The sequence below is a fragment of the Cebidichthys violaceus genome, unplaced genomic scaffold, assembly GCF_023349555.1.
Source record: "Cebidichthys violaceus isolate CVI_PGR_0920_01 unplaced genomic scaffold, fCebVio1.0.p SCAF_7, whole genome shotgun sequence".
Taxonomy (NCBI): Eukaryota; Metazoa; Chordata; class Actinopteri; order Perciformes; family Stichaeidae; genus Cebidichthys; species Cebidichthys violaceus.
This window is the reverse complement of record NW_027176927.1, coordinates 6136654-6162886: the sequence shown is the minus strand read 5'-3', so window position 1 is coordinate 6162886 and position 26233 is coordinate 6136654. Positions and strand designations below refer to the sequence as shown.

General features: G+C 43.4%; 1 protein-coding gene across 8 annotated transcripts; it reads left to right on the top strand.

The window, feature by feature from the left end:
* The first annotated feature begins 1319 nt into the window (after positions 1-1319).
* On the top strand, positions 1320-26195 carry LOC137890898 (CUGBP Elav-like family member 3). Of its 8 annotated transcripts, XR_011105318.1 has the most exons (16): positions 1320-1990; positions 2258-2287; positions 2821-3041; positions 4475-4557; positions 18715-18765; positions 19154-19289; positions 19370-19449; positions 19806-19961; positions 20397-20541; positions 20664-20810; positions 21331-21396; positions 21980-22084; positions 22283-22426; positions 22624-22787; positions 23058-23156; positions 25110-26195. XR_011105318.1 is itself a non-coding variant. In XM_068735225.1 (15 exons), exons 3-14 carry the CDS (start codon positions 2897-2899, stop codon positions 22749-22751), a joined length of 1386 nt encoding a protein of 461 aa, XP_068591326.1. In that variant the 5' UTR covers positions 1320-1990; positions 2258-2287; positions 2858-2896; the 3' UTR covers positions 22752-22787; positions 25110-26195. The 8 variants fall into 8 exon arrangements, 7 of the variants coding, with proteins under 7 accessions (XP_068591326.1, XP_068591325.1, XP_068591329.1 ...); XM_068735225.1 differs by lacking the exon at positions 23058-23156 and having other exon boundaries at positions 2858-3041; XM_068735224.1 differs by lacking the exon at positions 23058-23156.
* Positions 26196-26233: the final 38 nt, after the last annotated feature.

The following is a 26233-nucleotide window of genomic DNA, read 5'->3' as shown; positions in this document are numbered from 1 at the left end:
TTGTGTCAAAATACTGAAATGCGCCTCTAAAATATCCATCATGTGTCTTAAATTGTATAATGGAATTTATTGGTAGACAGGATTTCTAAGGTGTTTCTGGACATTTCTATATTTATTAAATTTTGGACAATTGTTTCATGCATAGGCCCAGACCATTGATATTGACCTAAATCATAATTTTTAAAGTTCCATGAAGCTCTAACTGCAGTATCTGTAGACAAGACCAATATGAAATTGTTGCCTAAAGGTGTAGGAATAGTTTGCTTTGGTTACAAAAAAAAATCTGAGGAGCATAAAGTTGAGGTTTTCCTTCATCAACATCGCTGCTCTCACACTTGCGTGCGTGCTAGCTGTTTCCTCTCCATCGTGCAGGGAAGCTTAACGGCTCCAGTGGCGTGCTGCCTGCACACCGTTCACGTCCTCAGGGCGCCGCGTGCCTCCTCTGTCGGTGCCGTTCTTGATAAGAAAGCCCCTAGTGTGGAGTGCGTGTGTGCGCACGCTGTGTGGGAGGGGTGTAGCCTATATGGTGGATGAATCTGGCGGGGGATGCTGGCTCACAGAGGGCACGAGGCAAAGCAGGCAGATGGTGACCTTTTGGAGTAAATTACCATGAACCCTATGACTCTCTCTTTTCACTCATATATCCCCCCTTCCAAGATTATCTGCACGCACGCACGCATCAAAGATAATTTCTGGGAAATTGTGTCATGTGTTAGTTTGTTTAGCATTCAAATTGGACGCTGCCTGATTTTATACCATAGTGAAATAGCCCAATGTCGGCCGGTTTTTTCAAAGTACAGGCTGTAAAGTAGGCCAACTCCAACCCCGAGCGATCTCTCCTTCTCTCTGTCACACATTTTACTCTGTGTGGGTGTGAGCGTGATTTCGGACTCGGGCGTGAACAGCTGTAGTAGTCGTGACTGCGTGCTCGTCGGCGGCGGTGGCGCGCTTCGGCTTCACGTCAAGAGGCATCGTTTCAGCACCAAGGCCAGAGCTCGCGGCTAGAACAATAGGCGGCTTCGCGCACGGTCTCGCCTAGGCATCGTGTAAAAAAAGTTTCACAAGCAAACCTAAGGGTTTAAAAACACTACTAATACCTGTGATAATTACACGAATATAATAATAAAACAGTACATATAACACTGACTTTAACAAGTGCAGACGTAAAAGTAACTGAGTGAGTGAGGGGGGGGGGGGGGGGGGGACACCTTTTATTTTATTTTTCGTATGAGTGAGGCAGACATATTTGTTGACGGTCCCTGGGAGTTACGTCACACGCTTGCAACCGCTTTGATGCGAGGAGGAGGGGGAGGGAGAGAACGAGAGGAGAGGAGATACCGGCATTGGACGTGAAAAGCCATCCAGCCGTTGAACGGGTGAGACGCAACAAGAAAATAGAAAATAGCAAGAATAGATAGTAGGAATCACCTCGATTAACGGTTGGAACAAATAAGCGCGAGACTGAAAAAGACTAACTGTTGCGACTGGTTAGCCTGTTATCACTTTGTAATTAAATAGGTATTAAGAGTGGGGTTTAGGTGAAAGTTGTAACTAACTAGCCGGACGTCCACTCTGGATTTTGAGAGTCGTGAGGTTGGTAATATTTCTGCGGGACCACCGGTGACGAGCTGTGGTTTTGGACTCACCTGCGAGGACTCTCTGCCAACTCCAGACCTCCAGACCGGGAACACCGGAGGGGGGGGGGCTTGTTAAAAACACAACCGAGCCTCTAGTATCTGTACACGGAAGAGGAGGAGGAGGAGGAGGAGAGGGAGAGTTCGGCAGGCACAAAGAGCGAAGAGCATCCAGAGAGAGAGAGAGAGAGAGAGAGAGAGAGAGAGAGAGAGAGAGAGAGGGGAGGAAAGGAAAGGAAGGAGGACGGGACTGAGAGAGAGAGCGGTGAGGACAACAACGGGGACCCAACAGAGAGCATCACTCTTTAGTTTCTGATCGGCACAGGAAACACTCTGAACAGCATCATCTGAACACGGTAAGAGCTCTTTGATGTATTCAGCCTGTATATTTATCTGTGTTGTTTTGTTCCGGTGTGTGCGTGCGTGCGTGCGTGCGTGCGTGCGTGCGCGCGCGCGCGCGTGTGTTTGTATGTGTATGTGTACATTGAGGGGGGATCGGACAAAGAGCCAGGGAGCCCCATGACATCCTACATGCTGTAACCTACAGCTGGCTAAACAAAGAAACCGCTCCATGATTTACCCCCAATCATGCTGTTTCCTCTCTTTTTTTATTTTATTTGTAGGGATCCAGAACGCTGCTTATCCACCAAAAGGTAATGAATGCTCACAGATATATTTTCGATATATATATTCATATAATTTGAAGGGAAGGGGGGGAAAGTCCCATTATTGTTTTTTGATTGGCTAATTAACATTTGCATAATTGTTTTACCAGAAGCTACTGGAGCCCTTTGTCATCAGGCTAGACAATAAATACTCAAAATGGTCACGCAAATAATTTATATATGTATTTTAAATACTTGAGGCACACATTTTCTATCCTAAGAGCATATTCAAATAAGAAAGTTGATTCAGAATTTTTTTTTGTATTCTTATTTTTTTTTTTAAATCAAAACATTACAATTATTATAAGTAAAAGCCCCCAAGGGAATACTACTCATTTTATTGTGATACAAGGAGTTTTAAAGTCTACAATGTGTAAAAATTACAAATTCATTATTACTTATACCACAGACATAGCATAAGAATATGAAATGCAAAATATTTTTAGGATTATTATTGTGTATTTGTCGACTTCTTGGGCTGTAACCCAAAGACTCATCCAGCATCGGTTGCTCCTCTCCAGGGATACCTGCTCCTGATCTGTTTGCCCCCCCCTATAGCCCCCTGCTACACCCAGTCCTCCTCTCCACTCTGTCCCGATGAAGGAGGCCGACGCCATCAAGCTGTTCGTGGGGCAGATTCCCCGGAATCTGGAAGAGAAGGACCTCAAGCCCATCTTTGAGCAGTTTGGCAAGATCTATGAGCTCACTGTGATTAAGGACAAATACACAGGCATGCACAAAGGTAGGTCTTTGCATAATACAACTTTAACATAGACGGACAGATAGATACCAGATAGATAAATGTGTGACAGGAAGCCAGATATATGGGTGGGTTCTCCTGCGCTGAGTCACATGTCACCATGGAAACGGTCACACCTCCTCTCGTCTCCATCTCCTGTTAACAACGTGAGATCATGAAGACGGGGAGAACAGAGTCGGCTAGTATGCCTGTGCCAGATATAAAGGCGTCATATAGTACATGGTTGGGAGACTTCTAATCGTGTTAATAATTAGGAGGCTTTAAATAACGGCCTCATCTAACAATAGATAGGTAATAAACGGTAGCAAACGCACACACACATACACTCACAATGACCTGGGGTCCTGTGTGTTATGAACCAGATTAGGCTGTATGCTCCAATCAGTGTAATGGGCCTGTAAGCCTTGGTGACACAGGGGAAAGAATCTGTTGTTTTGAGAATTCCCACAGCCACAGTAAGCCCCTCTTAAAAGCAATGAGATGGACCATAAGATGCATGCATATGTGTGTGTGTGTGTGTGTGTGTGTGTGTGTGTGTGTGTGTGTGTGTGTGTGTGTGTGTGTGTGTGTGTGTCATTATGGTGAGTCACTCTCTGTTCTTCAGATGTATGTCCACTCATGTGCGAATGTTTCCATCCTAATCGTCGAATCTTCTCTCCTTTACTTTGAATCTATATACGTTAGTCTGTCTTGAGATGCCGCCGGAAAGCTAACCTGCTGCTAATCTTGTTGTCTTAGTGCTGGTGACAGGTGTAGTAAACAGCTCTGGCCAGCCAGCTCTGCTACCTACCCCTCCCTCTCACACACACAGACACAGGTACAGCACATAGGACAACAGAGGGAGTGTATTTGGAGTGATCGTGAGGCATGCATATAGTGGTTGGTTTTAGGGGCAGGAAACCTGACTGTGCCCAGCCTGTGAGGCCTTGTTAGCCCCCCCCCCCCCCCCCACACACACACACACACACACGTCTGTGGTGCTGTCATGTGTGCTGACTCGTGCCGTGCCGTTCTGCAATGTGCCGTGCCGTGGAGTGTCCTTCTCTGCTCTAGAGTGCATCATCATGGTGTTGTCAAGTTTAATTACAGTGCATGAATTTAAATATATGTATATATATGTATATATATATATATATATATATATATATATATATATATATATGTATATGTTTTTTAACCGTCTCGCAGTTGGCCTCGTGATCAATCAGAGTAGGTGACATATACTCAGGGAAGGCATCAGAAAAGGAGACATTTAAATGATTTAAATGGTGTGGCTGTGTGTGTTTTGGTAGGGGGGTGATACAGAGACAGAGATAGAGAATGACAGATATTAGAGCTGCTCGCTGACCTTTTCTACCTTTACTCCTTTCCCTTCTTCCTCTCTCTTGCCCTGTCTCTCTCTCTCTCTCTGACAGGATGTGCGTTTCTGACGTACTGTGCAAGAGAGTCAGCACTGAAAGCCCAGAGCGCTCTACACGAGCAGAAAACGCTACCAGGGGTAAGTGCACATCACATACACACACACACACACACACACACACACACACACACACACACACTCTCACACACATCCCCATCCCCATCCCCAAAACAGTACACACTTCACACTTATGCAGCAATAAACACAAGCTTGCACATACACTCATATCAAAAAAGCCCCTTCCCCCCCACCTACATGCACAGACGCTACCTTGTATACACACACGCACACACACACACACACACACACACACACACACACACACACACACACAGTGGCCTCAGATCAGCGTGTGTCTGTTCTGCTGGAGGTTCAGCTCCCATTAGTAACACTGTGACATAACTCAGCAGCCAGCAGGCGTCTTGCTGCGAAGGACAAACACTCCCTCTCACCGGAGACACGTAGGGTACTCTGTGAGCATAATCATCTCCATTTCTCTGTCTCTCTCTCTCTGTCTCTCCATCTCTCTGTCGGCCTCCCTGTTAGCCTCCGGTGATAGCTCCCGCCTAGAGAGTGTGTGTAATTAATGTGTCCATTCCCCTTTGTCTCGTCCTAGTCTCCCTCGGTCTCTCTTGTTGAGAGATGGTGCGCTGTGGCCGGGCAGCGGTATAGGACACTGTTCATTATGGATGGGCCACTGTGCGAGATGTGTGTCTGTCTCGTAGGCCGTACCTCTCTGTCGCTCCCTCTCTCTCTTTTTTTCTCTCTCTGACCTGGTTTCCACTGCAGTTAAAAAACAGATTTTTACAGTGGCTGTTTTGGAAGATTTTCTTTTTTTTTTTTTTACACCAAAAGTAGTGTGCACTACTACCCAGCCAAGAGAGAGGGGTTTTTAAAGTATGGGACGCTTTTTTTGTAGAGATGACATTTCCCCAGCCTTATCTAAACTCTGATTTGCAGCAGTTATAACAGAATAGTGAATGCACCTTCATCGTCGCTGAGCCGTTCTCACTATCTTACCGTCGCTCAGCCACTAATCGGAATTTCAGCTCCTGCACCTTCTCTGCAAGCCGGGGTGTTGATAAGATCTCTTTGAGAAAATAGTCGGAGGAGAGCCTGAAGAAAAGGCTTTTGGGGGAGGGGAAATGTTCTCACACAAACACAAATCCCTGCATACATACATACATGTTGTAATCATGCAGCTTGGAAATGCCTCTGTACGCACACACTGACACGTACGAACACAGCATGTTATAATGACATTAATCCAATTAGGGCTCTGCTAAGGAGTCTGACCTCTCTGCGAAAATCACCTCTCCGCTGTCTGCTATGTGTCTCGTTCCTCTCTCTCGTGCTGCCTTTTGTCCTTTGACTCACGACTCATTCCTCTCACCCTCTCCAGTGTTTGTTTTTACTATTATCCTTTCCTGTTGATGACATCGAAAATCGCCTCGTCACAGCTGCAGTGAATTTCCAGATAAATTATGATGAATAATCTGGACACGTGGAGGAAACATTTGCAGAGAGGATGCTCATTAGCGGTAGAGATGTACTTAAGAGCCGTCACGAAACAGTCAGAATCACCACAAACCCTTGAGGAAGACGTGCTGTATTGAGGGTGTGGCTGTCGTGTGCTGGGCTTTTTAATAAGCCTTGACTGGCAATGAGCAACATCACTGTTTCCGCATGTGGCCATCATCCATTTAGAGTGTCCTGCTTTCCCCTTGAGGTGTATATGGAACAGATTTTCTACCTATACTTTGAGCCAAAAGTCTTACTCTCAAGAATATGAAAAATGCTTCATTGAAGACCTTAATTACAGCATGTTTATCTCAGAGTTCAGTGAATTGGTTGATGAATAAATAGATGCTATATGTATACACAGTTTTTCCTTCCCTTTATTCAAATCACTCACAAATATTTCCTGATGCATTCCCACAAACAAACCCCTCCGGTATGTTGACTATTGCTTGAGTTTCTTAAAGGATAAATCTAAATCTTATTTCTCCAAATAATTCCAAGGCATTATTTCGGTGGCTGTATTTGAGCTCCCCTCCCTGTATCCTCTCTACGGTTTAGCTTTGCTATCACTTTCCACTACCTGTCTGTGTGTGTGTCATCCTCCCCCTCCCTGTCTATGGCCTTCTTTGACAGGATTTAGAAATGACTTCAGACGATTGTCGCTCTCCTTTTCAAACAGCCTCCATTGTCTCATTATTTTCTTTCCCCAAGAATTGCTTTTTCATCTCTTCCTTATTCCTCCTTTTTATTTTTCTCTCCATGTTTTCCATTTTCTCTCTTTTTTTTTTCTTTCTCCCTCAAATCCCGTCTGTCCTCTGTTCAACTCCTCCCCTCACGTCCCCCAGTTTCTCTGCACCAGTAGAATATTACAGAATGTTCTCTCCACTACCCTCAACCCTTTCCATCGCTCGCTCCTTTTCCCTCTCTAAAATCTCTTCATGGCATCCCTCTTTCATCCCCGCTTTTCCCTTCCTGCTGTCTTTTACTCGTTTTTTCCCCCCCTCACTGCACGCTCACGCTTCCTCCTCGGATTCTCATTTCACAGTCATTTATGGTAACCCTTCTTCTAAGTCCTCCTCTCAACGTCAGTCCCTCTCTCTCTCTCTCTCTCTCTCTCTCTCTCTCTCTCTCTCTCTCTCTCTCTCTCTCTCTCTCTCTCTCTCCCTCTCTCTCCCCTTCCAACCCCTCACAGTTCCTCTACCCCTCGTCTCATTTCCCCTCCTCTTGATTAGTTGACCCTTTTGACCGTTTCACACCCCTGTCTCCTCCCCTCTCCTCCCCCCTTCTCCCCTTCTTCCCCGGCTCCACTTGTTAAGCTGCATGATTAGTTTCTCACAAACTCATTTTCATAGTCAGATCCTGGGCTCACCGTGGGGCAAAGGGGGGGCTGAGGTGTGTGTGCGCGGATATTGTAGTCTTGAATCTTGGGGTTTGCTCTTAATTGCGGATGCTGGTGGAACGTCAGGCACCTCATACAACTTCAATAGAGCTGTATCATCACACACCGATACAGATGTGTTTCTCTCACACCATGGCCAAGCAATTAAAAAGTTTGGTGACAAGTCCAATGCTACATGGTGCTCTTTGCTGCGTCTGTCTGTCACTCACTGATGTGATTTAACGCTGATTTAACGGTTCCATCCAGCCAGTAGAGGAATGAAAGCAAGGAAGGCAAACACAGAGAGAGTTGCAGATAAACTATACCTCAAATGTCCCCCGCTAGCTTCAGCGGGGGCAGTCGACTGTCAGATTGGAAAATGAGGGAAAGGATAGAGGGATTGAGAGAGAGAGAGAGAGAGAGAGAGAGAGAGAGATGAACAGATGGCCTTATCAGAGTTTCCTGCGCCTTGTGTTTAATTTGGACACAGAGAGGGAACGAGAAGCACAGAGGGAGCATGAGATGAAGAGAGGGAGAGAGTTACATTATATTAGTCACAGTGGCAGACATTGAACAGTGGAACCACTAGCAAGTCCCACTGTAGCACACAGATGTTTTGGTGTATTAGATGTGCTACGGAGATTTCCACTGGGACGCATCCACACGAAAGAGCTCGTGTTGAGCTGTCGCACATCAGTGCTAATTTGCACTTGGAAATTTGCACCAAATGTGAACAATGAGGAAAATATTCAGCCAGGTAAAAATATATTCCTATAAATGTTTGGTGTTACCTTGATGATGCTTAAAAAAGCACGACTAATATTGCTAAATGCGTGAACAGGACAAATATGCAAGTAAATAGCCATTAGGCAGTTGTGGCCATGTATTTAATATACTTTTTTAATGACATCTACATACATGATATTTACATTGGACACATATGTTGTACTACATGCTATTGTCTTATTGCTAGAGAGGGTTGGTGGCAGTAGGCCGACGGCGTGTGTCCAAGGTCAGAGGTCAGTGCTCAACCTCTCGTCAACAAATTCGTTGTGACTGGTTTCAGAGCTGTGAAAAGAGTGGAGACAGGGGGATGGTGAAGGGAACGTTTGCCTAAAGAATTTTCATTTTTTATGTATTATGCAGTTGTATTTGTCATTATTACGGCATCATTCGTTTGACATGCTGTTTTTGTAATTACTTATCTGTAGTAAACTTATTTTGGCCACTTTAAAATGATTTTTGTTCACATCTCAAGCTTATATATGACAGTTTGTCTATATTTTAGTAAAAGGGGAACAGCTATATGTTGTACTCCTGATAACACAACATTTACAGTAATCATTCATACAAAAACCCATCCTTCCTTTATCCTAATCTCCACCCTTCCCCAGTCTCTCTAAGGCCACTCTTCTCTCCGGGCTGTTCAGATTTTAACCTCACTCTCCCCCTCTCTATCTATCGCTCTATCTCTCCCAATCCTACTACCACTGTATTTCCTCCCTTATCTTTTCCTTTTGTTCTCTGCCGTTGATATCTCTCCCTCCATTTAACTCTCTTTTCTCTCTGCGTTTATCACTCCCTTTATCTTTGTTCTACTTCAAACACAAGTGTTCATACACACACACACACACACACACACACACACACACACACACACACACACACACACACACACACACACACACACACATATGTATGTACACGATCACACACACACACACACACACACACACACACACAAACACACTTGCACACATCTGTTTGGTCACGCTGGCATCCGCAGACCTCAGTGTAGGTGAAATTAAAGTGTGATAAGCAGCTTACCAGGTGTGTGTTGTCATGCTTCACTGCTCTCCAGGCAGCACTTTGCTCCCTGTTCTTTGATTAGAGCCAAACTGCAGCCTTCACCCACACAGACACACAAACACACACACACACTCATACACACACATTGTACTTCCCATGACACACTTGATGCCTAATGAATTATTAAAAAGGCAGAAGAAGAACCACAGGACAAGTAGTTAACAATAACTGATACAGCAGAGGATCGATACGTGCATAAAAAATATAATAAAAGTTTGTAATAGGGATATTGATTAAATGTATATGTATAAATGTATCCTTGGCTGATAAATTGGAATAGGTTCAGGGTTACAGCTGGATCATGCCAACATAACGGGAGGGAGAGAGAGAGAGAATTTTTTATTTATGTCCCAGGGCTGAAAACATATTTCTTTTCGTGCACAGTATGAACTCAACTGGGTTCCTTCAAGGTGCAGCAGATCAGTAGAGATGCCCGCGCTGCTGCTTTACAGTTAGCGATGTGTCACGTAATTCTAAAAGGAAAGCCCACTATATGTTGAAACATGAGATTTTGGTTCACATTTCAAAATTGCTTAGTATGTTCGTAGTGCTGAGAGAATGACTGGGAGGATTAGACACACTCTTTTCTTGAGTCCATCATCCCATCCTTGTGGTTGATGTTTGTCAGACCCTCTCAGGACGTGTACTGTGTGCATGTTGTGTACGTTCTGTGTGTTTCCATGTGGAATCTGAGATGCCTGGCAGGCAGCCTCCCTATAGGGCAAAGCTATGATGAGCAATTATCCACTAGGGCGACTTTGTAGGCTAATTTAGCATATTTATGTGGTCAGCAGCACTGTTTACTATTCCCCTTCACTGCTTACTGCTGCACTTTCAATTCAGAACAGACCCCAGCTCCCACTCTCACTCTCTCTCTCTCTCTCTCTCTCTCTCTCTCTCTCTCTCTCTCTCTCTCTCTCTCTTTCATTTCCTCTCGTCTCTTCCCTCTCTGCCATCCCTCTGCCTCTATCTCTCCCCGCCTGATGGGGTTTGTGATGTGTATCGCTCCCCCCCTCCCTCATGCTGTTTCTCTATTTTTATCCTCACTGTGTGTGGGATGGGAAGGGAGTAGAGGGACAGGTGTAGAAAAAAAAGTGTGTGTGTGTGTGTGTGTGTGTGTGTGTGTGTGTGTGTGTGTGTGTGCGCGTATGAAAGAAGTAAAGAGAAAGAGGAGGAGCCAGAGAGAGGGATACAGAGTAGAGGGGTGTTGGTGTGAGTTGTGTACAGCTAAAACCAAGAGAGATTTAGCTTGTTTGTTTTAAACAAAAGTCTTAACTGTGTGTATGTGTGTGCTTCATGTACATCTGCATTTGTGCATGCAACATGGACAGAAAGAGTGTCTGCCTCATATTTCACCACAAAATTGAGACAGAATCTAATCATAGCCTCATAAAAGTCTGACCCTGGAGAGCACCTGCCTCTCTAAGGCCTGACACACAGACACACACACACACACACACACACACACACACACACACACACACACACACACACACACACACACAGAGGAACATTTGTGTCTTGGCCAATATGATCATGTTTGTGTGGACATATAATTACCAGGTTACGTGACTGTTCACTGCCAATTCTGTGTTCTTAGATGCTGAGCCCTAAAGTAGCCCAAAGTTGAGTTGAGTCCATATCACACACCATCTGTTTTGTAAATCCAGCCAGCTACAACAAATCTGCAGGGCCTAGTTTCCACATTCACAGATTGAAAAGAGCTGTTTAGTTGCAATTATCTTCCATCATTATTGCATCTGATGCTGGACGTGCTGCTTTGTTCCCGCAACTTAAAGCTTCAAATGTGGAGCGAAGCACTGCATGGGCAGCTTTAATGTGACCATTTAAATCCATGGACTCACACACGGTTTATTGCAAGATGCACACTTATGGTGATGATTATATTCTTTTATATAAAATCCTTATATTTAAATGTGACATTAAATATAGATGCCTCACACCGACTGATGCAAATAGTTTAATTTGACTGATTATTAAGTACACGGCGGGATGTCTTTCATTTATGTATTTGGGTTTTTTAGGGATTATTAAGGATGAAAACAAGTGCCAGAAAGCGGAGTGTGCCAAAAAATCACTTAAATGTAGCATGCTTAACAGATGCCCAGATCTTGGGTCGGGCTTTGATCATTGAGCGGTGTCACTGACTTCCAGTGCCAGATCATATGGCAAGCATCACTCATTCTTTACATCACTTACTGTAACTTTCACCCTTTCATTTCCTTTCCCAAGAGCCATCTTAAGCTACGCTGATGCTGTTTTCTGTACATGTCGCTACCAAACTGCATGCATGTACTCAACTGCCCCTGGACTTTAAATAAAGCAACAAAAATAAAATCCTCTGCCATCATAAAAAGCCAAGGATGATGTTCACACTGCCCATGTGAGACTAAAACCTGCATCCAGACACCTTGTCTCCACATGCAATATTTATATGTCTGCACTAAGCTGGATGTATGGAGCAGGGCCACTACAATGGGGGTGAATGAGTGTGTGTGTGTGAATTCGTCTGAATGAAGGGGGTTGAGGAGGGCCATCAAGAGGTTTGGCATGAATAGGGTCGTATAGACAGGGATGGGGGTAGGGTGAGACAGGGGAGGAGCAGAGTACGTCGGGTCGGAGAGAAGGCGGAAACAAGACAAAAGTTTGCCATAATGAGCGTGGAGGAAGGGGCAGGCGGGTGGTGTGGAAGAAAAGGGGTTTTCTGGGTGGTGGAGGAGTGGGAGGGAGTCAGGGCGCACTTCTGTCAGTTTAAACAGAGACATCTGTCACAAGGGGCCACTGCTGTGTGTGTGTGTGTGTGTGTGTGTGTGTGTGTGTGTGTGTGTGTGTGTGTGTGCATATGTGTGTGTGTGTGTCTATATATGTGTGTGTATGTGATTAGGCAAGAAAGAGGGATGACGGGACTTAAGTTGCACCTGGGGTGTGACCTCGGCTCTGAGGTCTCCTCTCTAACCACACTCCAACCTGCTGTCTCAATAATGTTCTTTTCACACTGACCACAGGCCAGAGCTGAAGCTTTGTAGACCAAATGACACTATTGTAGATCCCCACACTCCACAGTGCTCTGTCAACAGAAGACCACTGGGCTTGTGTGTGTGTGATGGTTTGTAAATGAGCCAGTTAAGCCTTGTTTTAATGATGCACATAAATGAGGTTTTCGGATAAACAACCTGAGGTTTTGTTCTGCTCATTTAATTTGTATGTTGAAGCACATTTTTTAGTTATTGAATGTAAGATTGTGGATACTTCTCTACTTTCTGTGCATGGTTTGTTACATTTTAAGGTGTATAGGTGAGGTTGATATAAAAAAAATTAACTAGATTTGAGTATAACTTCCAATTGATAGGCTAGACATTTAATTTTAGGTATATATACAGCCAGTGGCCTGTGTATTTAGTGCATGACTTATGACAATATTAACACACAAAAAAAGTATTTTCTCCATTTTATGCCACTTTATTTGACCTTAATAGAAAATATCATGAGGAATATATGTCAATTCATAGAGAGTCAGTAGAACAGCAACAGGAGAGGCAATCTAAACATTACTTGATTCAGGCGTTAGAGTGCTCTTAAGAGACTGATCAGCCAATTATCTGTAAAGTAAAGTGAGTTTTAGAAATTGTAAGTATGCCTTATGAGTTGTTCCTCAATGACAGAAGCAAGTAATTTCAAATCAAATAAAAAAAACACCCCAGTATAAATTGGTTTTACTCATGGTGTGCACAAAAATAAATGGTAATATTAGGTTATTTTCTCCTTTGATTATGCCTTCTTAATAACATACAGGATATTTGCATATTTGTCTTTTCTAAATTCTACGGGAATCCTTCCTAACGCTGTAACTATCTGAGCATCCAGAAATGTGTCACTGGCGCTGTATTGAATGTAATCTCGCTGAATATGAGATTTTTTTGCAATCATAAATTTGTATGGCTTTGAGCAGCCTTTTTAATTTACCAGCTCATTTCCCAAAGGACTTACACTCCCTAAAATAGAAAGAGTGTCCAAGTGCATAGGTCTAACAGTTATCCGCTAGTGCTGTGTGGATTATGTTGGACTAAATCCAAAGGATCAAATTTCAGTGAGTGCTCCACTGCTGCATGCAGAAATGTTTGATAAAAAACAGCATAATATTATAGGGATCAACAGGGTAGTTAGTTCTGCTTTATGCATGGTTTGATACCATTACTATGGAGAGCGATGAAGGCAGAAAAGCGAGGGAGAGAGACGGAGGTGAATATGTTGGTAATCCATGCTCCAGTAGAGAGGGTGATGAAGGGTTAACAGCCAGATAAAGTATTGAGTGGAAGAGAAGGAGGGCAGACTTCTCAGGTGTGAAGAATGGAATGAGATAGACAGAGGAAAGAGGGATGAGAGCAGGGGGGATGGGCCGCTCAGGAGCTTGTATTATTATGGTTGCAGGCCCCCGTTGCCAGGCAACAGTGCTGAGCAGAGATGCCAGGTTGCTAGGTAACCTGGGGGATGCAAAGCCTAACGTGGTGCGATAGAGGGAGAGAGAGAGAAAAAGAGAGAGAGAGGAGACAGAGGTGGGCAGGAGCTGCTCCATCTTCCCGCTCAATCACTCTAGTTTCTCACATCTCAATGTTTTTCACCCAGCGGTGAACGAGAGCCGTGAACTGAGTGTCATCAGGGAGTCAGAGTGTTGCTACAATATCTATATAAACACACTGAATATATACATAAAGATATAATGTATCTATATAAACACACTGAATATATATATTTATAAAGATATAATGTATCTATATAAACACACTGAATATATACATAAAGATATAATGTATCTATATAAACACACTGAATATATATATTTATAAAGATATAATGTATCTATATAAACACACTGAATATACAGTATATATTTATAAAGATATAATGTATCTATATAAACACACTGAATATATACATAAAGATATAATGTATCTATATAAACACACTGAAACACACAGATGAGGCATGCAATGGAGCTGATGAATCACCGATAATGGGATTCTGTTACTTTGGTATTTGGTGATCACGATATGTCGTATCTTTCTGTCTTTTACTGGATTACTTGCGGCCGTGTAGCTCAAAATCAAGGAAGAATTATATTAAACAGTCATGTAGTTTTATGTTAAAATATATATTTTAAGAGAGACACATATGGGGTGAAGAGTCCTGCTATTTAGCTCAATTTTGTTTTTGCCCAATCAACATAAGGGTTTACTATACTGATGATGAAGAGTTTGCAGTTACAGCAAAGATGGAGAGAAAATTGAGAGAGAGTAGGAGCAACGCAAGTAGGAGGAAGTGAATGAGATAGAGTATAGGCAAGAGAAAAAAATTAGGGAACGGATGGAAAAAGATAAAAAGAAAAGCAGTGATGTGCCCATGTCATCAGGAAGGGTATATAGACGGATTATGGAGTTGAGAGTGGAAAGAGGGGAATCGAGAACGGGGGGATGAGTTAAGAGGGAGAAATAATGCTAGATCGTGGAGAAGGGATAAAAATAGTTTTCTTTTCTTGTGCACTCTGGAAAATGGACATCTTAAATTGTGTGGATGGAGTGTTCCAGAGGGAGATTGAAGGGGGGAAGGGTGTGTGTGAGGAAGATAGATATGAGGAGTGTTTGTGTGTCTGTGCACACACACACACACACACACACACACACACACACACACACACCCTATTGTCTGTTATCAATTTGACTTTTTTGTTTGCGGGGACATTTGGAGCGGACACAATTGCCGTAATGATAACATTGGTTCAACACTACTTTGTTCCATGTTAGTGCGTGTACACACACACACACACACACACACACACACACACACATTTAGATATGCACGCTACCTCCTACCCTCATGATGTGGCGCAATGGTTTGTTCCACTGATTTTGCGTGTGTGGGGGAGGGGGTAGAATACGATTTGATTGGATAATCCGAGGATTTAATATCCCCTAATCCTGGCATAATCCTCTCTGCGTTACTGCGGGGAGCAAGATTAACTGTATGTTTGTAGGATGTTTGTTTCTGCGTATGCAAAAGGGCGGGTGCTCTGGGTGTGGGGAAAAGTGTAGTGTATGTGTGTGTGTGTGCGTGTGTGTGCACATATGTGAGTATACACTGTGTGCGTATTTGTTTTGGCACCACAACATGCAAATAGAGCTGTTTTTGCATGCAGGGTTTATTCATGCGTGGCCGTGGACGAGCCTCCACTGAGTGCGAGTGGTCATGCGAGCTCACACACGATCATACATCACATATCTCTCCCTCATGCATCGCCGCGCTGTCGCTCACATATGAATTTCCCTTCCCTCAGAGATAGAGAACGGTTGCTTCTTAGTATTCAGCAGGACGGATCAAACCTCACTACAGTAGGAAGCCGGCTCCTCGTATACGTGCGCACGCTTGCAGATGGTTACTGTTAATTAAGTCTTAATGGGAACGTGAGTAATTAGAGGATGATTTTACTTGAAAAGGAGCGTGTGGCTGTTCATGTGTGTTGGAGTGAAGGAAGAGGAATGAGTGGAGTACAGTGTGACTGATGAGCAGGGACTGTACTTTATTTGCATTTTTCTCTCAGGCTCGAGGGAATTTTAATTACTCTTTCTACAATATAGATTCTGTTCCCTCAACCTTTTCCCTCAGAGCCAAATCACACTCACTACCTCCCTCTGGATACTGCCCACATCTCTACATCACTCTCATAAATCTTCTGTCCTGTTCATTTCCTTGTTCTCATACGTTTTTTCCTCGATGCTCACTCCTCCCTTGTTTCATCAACTCAAAGAGCAATGAAAAGGGTGGTCGAAGATGTCGAGGAGGATAGTGTGAAGCCAGCAGAGCACTCTCCGCCACACATTCTTTGTTTACCCCAAGAGCACAGCAGTCACCCTTGGCAACCAGCATCCTTGTTTACCTACCCAGTGTGCCGTCATACGATTGCCATGACAACGAGCCGGTTGCCATGCCAATTTTCCGATGCCATTGTGCACGGCAGTGTGCACCTCTCATCTGCTGATTCTCTGGCTTTTTCCTCCATCTCCATCCGTCTTTTTCCAATGCATCATAAGAGCTTAATATACGTGGTTCCTTTAAATCACCAAAAGGTCAGTTCCAGTGAACACTTCCTAAGAAACCGATTGATAAGCCTTGATTGATAAGCTTTAGTCGGGAATCATTAGGTTCTTCTGTTCAGTCTGTTTTACAGTCACAAGGATGAGCTTGAATGGGGCTAATGAAGGAAGCAGTGGAGGAGGTGATGGATGGATAAAAGGATAAAGGAAGGGTTAGTGTACACAAATCTTGCTACAATCAAGCCTGCTCTACAACACAGGCCCAAAATCAATGAACAAGACGGGACTGATCGATGAGTTGATAGTGCGAGATGGATGGCAGCGTGGATGGATAGCGATAGCACCAGGACTGGAATATGATGGATGGATGGGGGGATAGAGGGTTTGATGGATGGATGGATGGATGGATAGAGGGTTGGATGGAGGGATGGATGGATGGATTGACAGTTTGAATCCAAGGCCACTGTCTGTAGCTTCATGTTTATGTCGAGATTTCGAGTCAATAAAGGTGCGGGTTACAAATGTACATTTTTCCTTCCTCTGCAGACCACTGTGTGTGTGTGTGTGTGTGTGTGTGTGTGTGCGCGTGTACAGATGTGTTTGCATCTGTGTGGGTTTGTGCCTCTGATTGTGTGTGATGGCCTTGCCTTAATCAATAGCTTTGTGGTGACAGCTAAGAGCTGATTAATCAAATGTATGGATCAGTCTCTCTCTCTCTGCTTTGCCCTCTCCTCAATTACCAGCTTCATTACATTGCCTTAACACCCCACTGGGACCTCTCTCTCCCTTCTTCCTCCTCAACCCCTCCCTTTCCCCTCCTCCTCCTCTCTGTCCCCACCCGTCCCCTTTTTCTCATCCTCTGTTCTTCCCTCTGAGTTTTTCTCCTTCCTGTCATACATGCAAAATACATCTAATTCAACCACTATTGCTACAAATCACTTTTTGAGTGACAGTGAGGCAAAGCAATGATTATAGTACATTGTACACTGAGTGAGGAACTTTAAATCTGAGCCTGTCTGATAAGGATGTTTATTCCAAAAATGTGCGATGGTTTGCTTTTATTTCAAAGCTTGGATCAGAAAATAGGTGTGTCTACCCCACAAGCATGTTGTTTTCTTCTTCTCTTTTTGGCTTTTGCTTTGTGTATTGATGTCACTCCCTCCTTCAAACCTTTCCTCGTCTGGATTTTTCTTCCTTTCTCCATTCCTTGTGCTTCTTCTCTCTTTTCATCCCCATCATTCTGCAGCCCTTCTCCTCCCCCACCGCATCCCTCTGGCATTAACACTCTGTCTCATTGCCTCAGTGCTATGACTAAGCACTGTGTGTGTGTATGTGTGCATGTCTGTGTGTGATAAACCCTGTGTGTCTGACGATAGTGTATGCATGGTAGGGCCATTCACAACATGTGTATGCTTGCATGCATGCATTAGCACTCAAGGCGATGGATCTCTGTAGTCGTGACAATTTTTAGACTGAGGAAGTCACGACTGAATCACGCCCCGCTCCTCCCTCCTCCCCCTCTTTCTCTTTCTATTCTTTTTGAATCATCCTCTGAGGGGCAGCTTTGCTTTCATCCTCCTACTTTCCATCTCTCTGTGTGTCACTCCTCATGTAATGCTTCTTTTTTTCCAGCATTTCCATTCACTCCATGGGTTCCTTTTGGCCTCCACCTGCCCTTTCAGTCGGTCAAAGTCTGTCGAGGTCCCCCAGGCCTGACTCTCGATCTCCATCCTTTTATTTTTAGCTGACTGCGCCTGTTCGCTTCACACACTTGTCATCTCATCCCCCCCCTCCTCCTCTTCTCTCTTTCTCAATCTACTCTTGTCCCTCATCTAATCCGTAGTTCTTCTGTAATCCAGATCAACTGGCCTGCATTCTTAATCTCGTCACTTCTCAATCCCTTCTCCATTCTGTGTGTGTGTGTGTGTGTGTGTGTGTGTGTGTGTGTGTGTGTGTGTGTGTGTGTGTGTGTGTGTGTGTGTGAGAGAGAGAGAGAAATTAGAGATTTTAAGGTTGTCCCAGCAGACTGGGAGTTCAGACACACCTGCCACCTGCTAAACTTGATTTATCAGTGACTAAAACACACACACACACACACACACACACACACACACACACACACACACACACACACACACACTGTCAGTACTGTAATTAAAGTTAAATTTTTTTTACTCAAAAGCCTCTGTAACAAAAGAATTTGTCAACATAACTACTTGCTATGCTATATGTCACTATTGTATTGTTTCACAACTGTTAAGTGGAGTCCATCCTAAAGACATGTCCTGGGATAAGACAAATGGAGAGAGGCTTGTTTGTGTTGACCATCTGTGTTGATGTTCCTTTTTGTTTGTTCCACAGATGAATCGGCCAATCCAGGTGAAACCAGCTGACAGCGAGGGCAGAGGAGGTGAGACAAGTACCTAAACATAGTTACACAAACACACACACACAGACACACACACACACACACACACACACACACACACACACACACACAAAGGTTTCAGTGTGACACACAGAAGGGTAGGTGTCAAGCTGGATCAGATAGAGATGAAAAGTAGTCACCAGGGTGCTAAATACATACACATTTACACACAAATGCACATTCAAATCACATTCTTTCCACTATTCTATCTCATTACCCATATCCGTAGTCAATACTGCTCCCTGGTGGACAAATGCGGTAGCTTCCATTTCTAATAACAACTTCTATTGTTTGATCAACATAGGTGTGACCAGTTAAAGGTAAATTAAGTTGATTCTTATCATTTCCTCTCCTTTTTTCCACATTATTGGTCTCTCAGAGGACAGGAAGTTGTTTGTGGGCATGCTGGGAAAGCAACAGAGTGATGAGGATGTCAGAAGACTGTTTGAGCCCTTTGGCAGCATAGACGAGTGTACTGTGTTGAGAGGACCTGACGGCACCAGCAAAGGTAAACACATACAGTACATATGCTTATATAATGATAATTAATATAGCTTGTGTGCTGTAGCTAACTCTGGTTTGTTACAGGGTGCGCTTTTGTAAAATTCCAAGGACATTCTGAAGCCCAGGCTGCCATCAACAGCTTGCATGGAAGCCGCACAATGCCCGTAAGTTGCATGCTTCACATTAGAAAGAAACCCTTTCAACACACACACACACACACACACACACACACACAAGGCAAACACACACAAAGACATCTGCACGAGTCACATGGGACAGTTTGAATTTTCTGTAGGTCATAATGTAAGTAATGTAATCATCTGTCTTCTTTGGTGCTGTCCTGGGTGTCATCAAGATGCTGGGATAGGCCCAAGCCCCATGTGAATCGTAAAAGGATTAAGTGGATAGAGAAAATGAATGAATTAATAAACATGGAGCCCAGTCCCATTAACACATAAAGTGGATAACATGTAACAGTACTTTTAATTGCAGTTGAAAACTTACTCAATTTGGTTCACAGGGAGCGTCGTCCAGTCTGGTGGTGAAGTTTGCCGACACAGAGAAGGAGCGGGGGCTGAGGAGGATGCAGCAGGTGGCCTCCCAACTCGGCATCTTCAGCCCCATGACCCTCAACTTCCCCGCCTACAATGCCTACACACAGGCGGTCAACGCACAGGCAAGCAGTGCACGGATGCACAAAGCACTCCACGCACATATACACACACTAAGTTTATAAGACGAGTGCTGTGCTTATGAAAGGATGTAATAAGTTTGAAGAGGCTATCAGTGGTCTAATTGGGGCTAATGTCATTACCCAGACAACAGAACATACGTCATCTGGCATTAGCTTTCCCGCAACACACAACCATTAACCCACTGACTCGAGACATAATGGCCTTGTAATTAGATCTCTATTCATCTGTTCCTCCATCACTCCCTCTCCCTGCCCCTTCCTTTTCTCTTTGTTTCTCCCTCTCTCTTTTCCCCATATCCTCTTTACTGTCTCTTTGTCTTCTTTCTCTCTCACTGTTTCCCCTCTTTCTCCCTCCATCCCCCTCTTTTTCTCCATCCCCTTCCTCTTTCTCTCTGTCTTTCCATTTCCTGTCTACAGCTTGTCCAACAGCAGGCCCTGGTTGCCCAGTCAGCGTACTTGTCTCCTGTTGCAACAGTTGCCGCCGTACAGATGCAGCAGATGGCGGCGCTCAATGCCAACGGAATCATTGCCACACCCATCACACCCCTCACGCCGTCCTCGGGTAGGCTCACACACACATGCACACTCGCATGCCATGCATACTTAACTTGTATATGCTCAGACACATGCACAGGAGCTGTATTGTGTAGAATATAGTGGTTTGAATGTGATCTCCATCTGTAGGTACAAACACTCCACCAACTATGGCAGGAACGCCTGTGCCAGCTCTCCCTCCACCGTTAGGAGTGAACGGTTACAGCAGTCTGCCAACCACCAATGGACAACAAGCAACAGAAGCACTATACACCAATGGCGTTCACGCATATCAAGGTTTTTTTGTTTGTCTTTTTTAAAATTGGTTATGGTCACTCAAAGAAAAAAGTATATAACACGTAAATAAATAAATACTATTACAAATAAACAACACACAAAAATAAATTGATTAATAAATGAGAGAGAAGAACTTGCATTACTCTTTTACTGAAAATCTTAATTTTTCTAGCTTTATGATTTCCTGTATGAATCTGTTGTGTGTAGAATGGGAGGTTTCCATTTAAAAAGAGCGCACAACAGAATAGTAAATGACATGCTTTGTTGTGGAGGGCATATACGGTGGGAGACCAAACAGGGCTGTCAGAGGGTTGGGGTCAATAGGCATATTGACGGCCTGATCAAGTGTTTTAAATATAGCACCAAATATTAAGGTATTTAAATAACAAAAATATCTAGGAAGCATACAGACTTAAAGACTATTGCAATTGAGACTCAAACGAAGGGAAATCTGAGATGTATGATCCCATGGTTTGTCTTGTTTTCATTCTCACTGTTTTTCTATTTTGTGTCTCTACAGCTCAGAGTCCGGCCCTGGACCCCCTACAGCAGGCGTATGCAGGCATGCAACACTACACAGGTTGGTGTAAGTGTACCGACAGGTGACCAAAAAACTTGATGAATGTCCCACTGTGGGTTGGGATGGTATATAGATAGAAATATGAAAATCCCCAATGTTAAAATACTTGTATATTGCTTTAAAGAAATCCCTTCCGGTTCAGTAAGGCAGCTCATGCAGTAGGTTGAGTCAGAATACATGTAAATAGGGAACAAGGAAGGTCAGGTGTCTGCTTTCAGTGTGACCGCCGTCGTCTCAAGGGTGGAAGAATTTCAAGGGCAATTCATTTTGTTATGATTTATCCGATTTCAGTGACACACATTAATGGCCTGTAAATGTAATACAGCTAATGATACCTTTACACCATCCGAATACATGATTCACACTTATGGAGTAAAATGGGGGAGGGGGGCTGTAATGTGTGCGCACCAGACTCAGACCAACAATGTCATTGTTGTTGTGTCTTGCTCCGTTCAAGTGTTACATTTAATAGTTTTCACCTTCAGCAGGAGACGTTTCAGTTTCAAACCAAATGATTCTATTGGACACTGCCATGTTGCCACCTGTTGTTTTTACCCAATCAGAATTTTGTTACCGTCTCTCCCAATAGCGGCGTATCCTGCTGCCTACGGATTGGTCGGGCAGCCGTTCCCCCAGCAGCCAACACTGGTTGCCCAGCAACACCAGCAGCCCCAGCAACAGCAGCAGAGAGAAGGTGATGTGACTTCTTTTACTGTCTGGGGCCACACCCACAATGATCTTATTTAAAGTTGTTTATCACAAGGTTTTCACAGCCTGAGATAATTTATCCCACTAATGTGTGTGTGTGTGTGTGTGTGTGTGTGTGTGTGTGTGTGTGTGTGTGTGTGTGTGTGTGTGTGTGTGTGTGTGTGTGTGTGTGTGTGTGTTTTAGGTCCAGAGGGCTGTAACATCTTCATCTACCACCTGCCTCAGGAGTTCAGTGACTCTGAGATGCTGCAGATGTTCCTGCCCTTTGGCAATGTCATCTCGGCGAAGGTGTTTGTTGACCGGGCCACCAACCAGAGCAAGTGCTTCGGTGAGACACACAGACGGGGAGAAAGAGGGAGGGAAGGAGGGAAGGGGGAGAGCAGAGAAAGGAAAGGAAAGGACAAGTGCCAAAGACTGGGTGACTTTGTGGAGCATAAGATATCGTGTCTGTTTGAATCTGATATCTTGGTTAAGTTGAGACAAAGGCACGATCAACAACTTTTCATTTTCTCTCTCTCTTTCCAGGATTTGTGAGTTTTGACAATCCAGCCAGCGCTCAGGCCGCCATTCAGGCCATGAATGGCTTCCAGATCGGCATGAAAAGACTGAAAGTGCAGCTGAAAAGGCCCAAAGATGCCAACCGCCCATACTGAGTGACAACTGAGAGGAGGAAGAAGACATAAAGAGAGGTGAGGTGGTGAGTGAGGAGGTGTTGTATGTTGGGGGAGCCAGAGAGAGAAAGAACAAACCTGGAGAACGTAGCGTTAGCTTTGACACTGCAATGCTAATTGATGGTACAAAGTTAAAAAAGAAAGAGCTTAACATGACATAACAGTGAATATACTACGTTGGGTTACTCATATGAAAACAACTAAAATACTAAAATATTGTTTTCCTTATTTATTTTCTTTCCTGCTGTTTTGATCTTTTTCCTGAAACGGCAACTTACCTCACCCAAGATCCTTCCGTCCAATCATAATTCACCAGGACCCCATCGCTATGGCAAAGGTTGCCTAGTGACCGATAAAGCCCTGACCCCCCCTTCCTCTCGCATTGTTGTAAGTTGATTGGTTGGCCTGTGTTTGGGTTGCTGTGGCGATTGATTGACTGTGTTGGTTGCCCTTGGCAAATTTTTTGTTCTGTCACCTCGAGCAACCAGCCATGCGTTGACCTGCATGTCCTGTTGCTGTAGTGACCACAGACTGTGTTTGGTGCATTGTGACTTTATTTTGTATTGACCTGTGCACATACTGATCAATAACTGTCTCTAGCCAGGACCGTACTCAGAATCAATTGATTTAATTGGATATTTGATATTCATTGTATAGTCATTTGATAAATTCTACAGCAACGCTTGTTATTTTCTTTGCAGCTTTGTTTTTGATCAGTTTCTGTAGTGTTCTGTTTGGTGTCATTTTATTATTTGAACAACTTGTTTGGGTAATGTGTCTGTTTTACACTGTTAGTGTGTAATGCAGGAGTGCATAATCCTTGTTGTATTGGTGTCTGCAAACAGAGGTTTTCCAGAGGTTTCCATATAGTGGACTGGTGGAGAAATGTAGAACAGCATGACAGTTTACTGCAAAATATGACATTATTTTAATGGCAAACGTAACATGTCATTATGATATTATGCAACATACAACAATGACAGGCCATGTGGGTCAAGAAGTCTTGAAATCATTATGCAGTACTGAACCTAGACGTTTAAATAAGGCTACAAACTGGTCCACACAGGTTAGGATGGAATGGAAAGTTTTATGACAAAAGCACACTATTTTTGGGCGAGCATGCATTTTGTTGAGCTGTACTCTGATAGGCTGAGTTTTATATTTCTGGATTCTGATTAGTTACTCTGTTTGATGTGGCACTTTAGTCTTTTGCTCCTTTGTTTCTCTTTCTTGGTCTCTTTTATATCTCCTATCGGTGCATTTGTGGTGTTTCCTCCCTCTCCCCTTCACTTCTCCCCTCGTCCTTCTCTTTTGATCCACTTTTCTCCTCCTACTTGTCCCCCCTTTTCTCTGTCAAACTCTGTCTTTGCTTCTCCTCTTCCCAACCTCCTCCCCTCTCTGTCCTTCTAGCTCGTGTTTTGAGGTAAAGGGTATGTGGTTGTTATGGTGGAAAAACAAGTGCCTCTTGCTTATTGGAGAACAGCCCTCAACTATAGGAATTCTGGGAGAAATATAATAAAGAGAGAATAGAGGATATATTTTGTTTGAGGTAAATTCAAACCTCCACAAACCCACAACCTTAACCAAAGACTAGAAAATGTGTAGCTGCTGTTAGACCAGTGTGTGGACGCACTGTCACACGGCAGCACACATTATAAATAAAGGATCCTGTTTCTATTTCTAGACAAAGTTTTATATAACAAATCCGCGTGGATACCCACCACCATGTCCCCACATCCGTCAGATACAAAATTATCACCCAGAATTTCTATACTGCAAATGCCAGAGAGTGATGCATGACGGTAGTAGTGTTTGCTTGCCATGATTCAAGGCACATGAGTGCAGCACATGCTCATAAGGACACACACATGAACACATATGGAGCTTCACAAATATGCATAACCCCCAGACGCACACTTCCAAATCACACAAGGACATGAATAATGTTTTATTTTTCACTGTATTGAGTTGCATGATCCAGACACTGTGTGTGTATGTGTTAAAGCACCATGATTTATTGCTGTTGAAAGACAAAGCTTTACAACTGAGAATGATGCCTTCTTGTTTAAACTCACCGCGATGAAACTGAAACAAAGACGAGCTAGGAGCACCCTTAGGTGCAGTTTGCTGCCAGATGTATGAAAGCAGTTCAAGTCGTGCCGACAAGAGTTTTGTTTGATGGGAGGAGCATGTTTGACAAGATGTAAAGATCAGACAGAAACATGGAACTCCAGTTTATTTTTAACTCTGCTTTCTAACATGTTCTCCCTCCTTCTCTGTCCCTTCCTCCTTGTTTCTGTATCGCTCCCTCTACCCCCAAAACTCTCCGTCCCCTCACAGGTGACCTTTCAGAGTCCAGCCGAGGTGGAATCCCAGGGTTCATAGCGCTTTCAGACTGTCCGCTACCTTTGAGCGTCCGGGGAGTGCAGCCAAACACACTGACACACACTCACATGAATACACATGCGCTCGCAACGCTGAAGCTCGAACGGTACAAGGCTGATATACAAATGTACATAAAGTGCACAACCACACACACACACACACACACACACACGCCCGCAGACACTCACAAAATACACACGGTTCACACCAGTCAGTAATCTTACCCATACAACCAAAAGTTCGGTTTGACCGTGGTCTGTGTGAAGTTTGACAACAGGGTGTTTAGTACGTTAAGACAACTCAGACTGAGCGTGTATGGAAGATTCTGATGAAAAATGCTGATATATCACTTCAATAGACTTTAACATGTCTATACCATGACAAATATAGAGGGGCCGATGTTTCATAATAAAAAAAAAGAAAGAAAATACAAAAAAGATGACTAAATGAGTAGGTTAGAGAGAGACTTTGGAGAAAATCCTAATGACCTGTAAATAATTTAGTTTACAAAGAGCAGCATTTAAAAAACAAGAAAAAAATGCAAAAAGAATACTACTTTAGATAAACACTGAACAGGACACAGCGACATTATTATTATTATTATTATTATTATTATTATTATTATTATTATTATTATTATTATTATTACCACTAGTAACATCATCATCCTCATAAAGGGATATTACATTCCAAATTGTAAAATGGGAAATCACTAACCTATTTTAAATTTCTACTTAGATTTTAGGTGAAACTTGGGGGAGGGGGGATTGCACTTTTATTCGGGAGGTTTTAATATTTGAGCTATTTTTTATTTATTTACTAATTTATCAATTATTTTGTTTATTGGGAGAAGGGGTTTGAGTGGGTTGCAATATTTTGATTTTAGAATTTTCTAGAGAAAACTTTTTGAGGGCCTGTTTCTGTCAGACTCTTGCAATCGAGTAATTATAATGTATGTATTAATTATTACAGCAATTATATTTATTTCTAATTTATTGAATCCTGTTTTTGATCCACTCTCTTTTTAAGTTAAAATAAAAAGTATCATACTAAATGTGCTGATGTGATTTGTTAAGTGT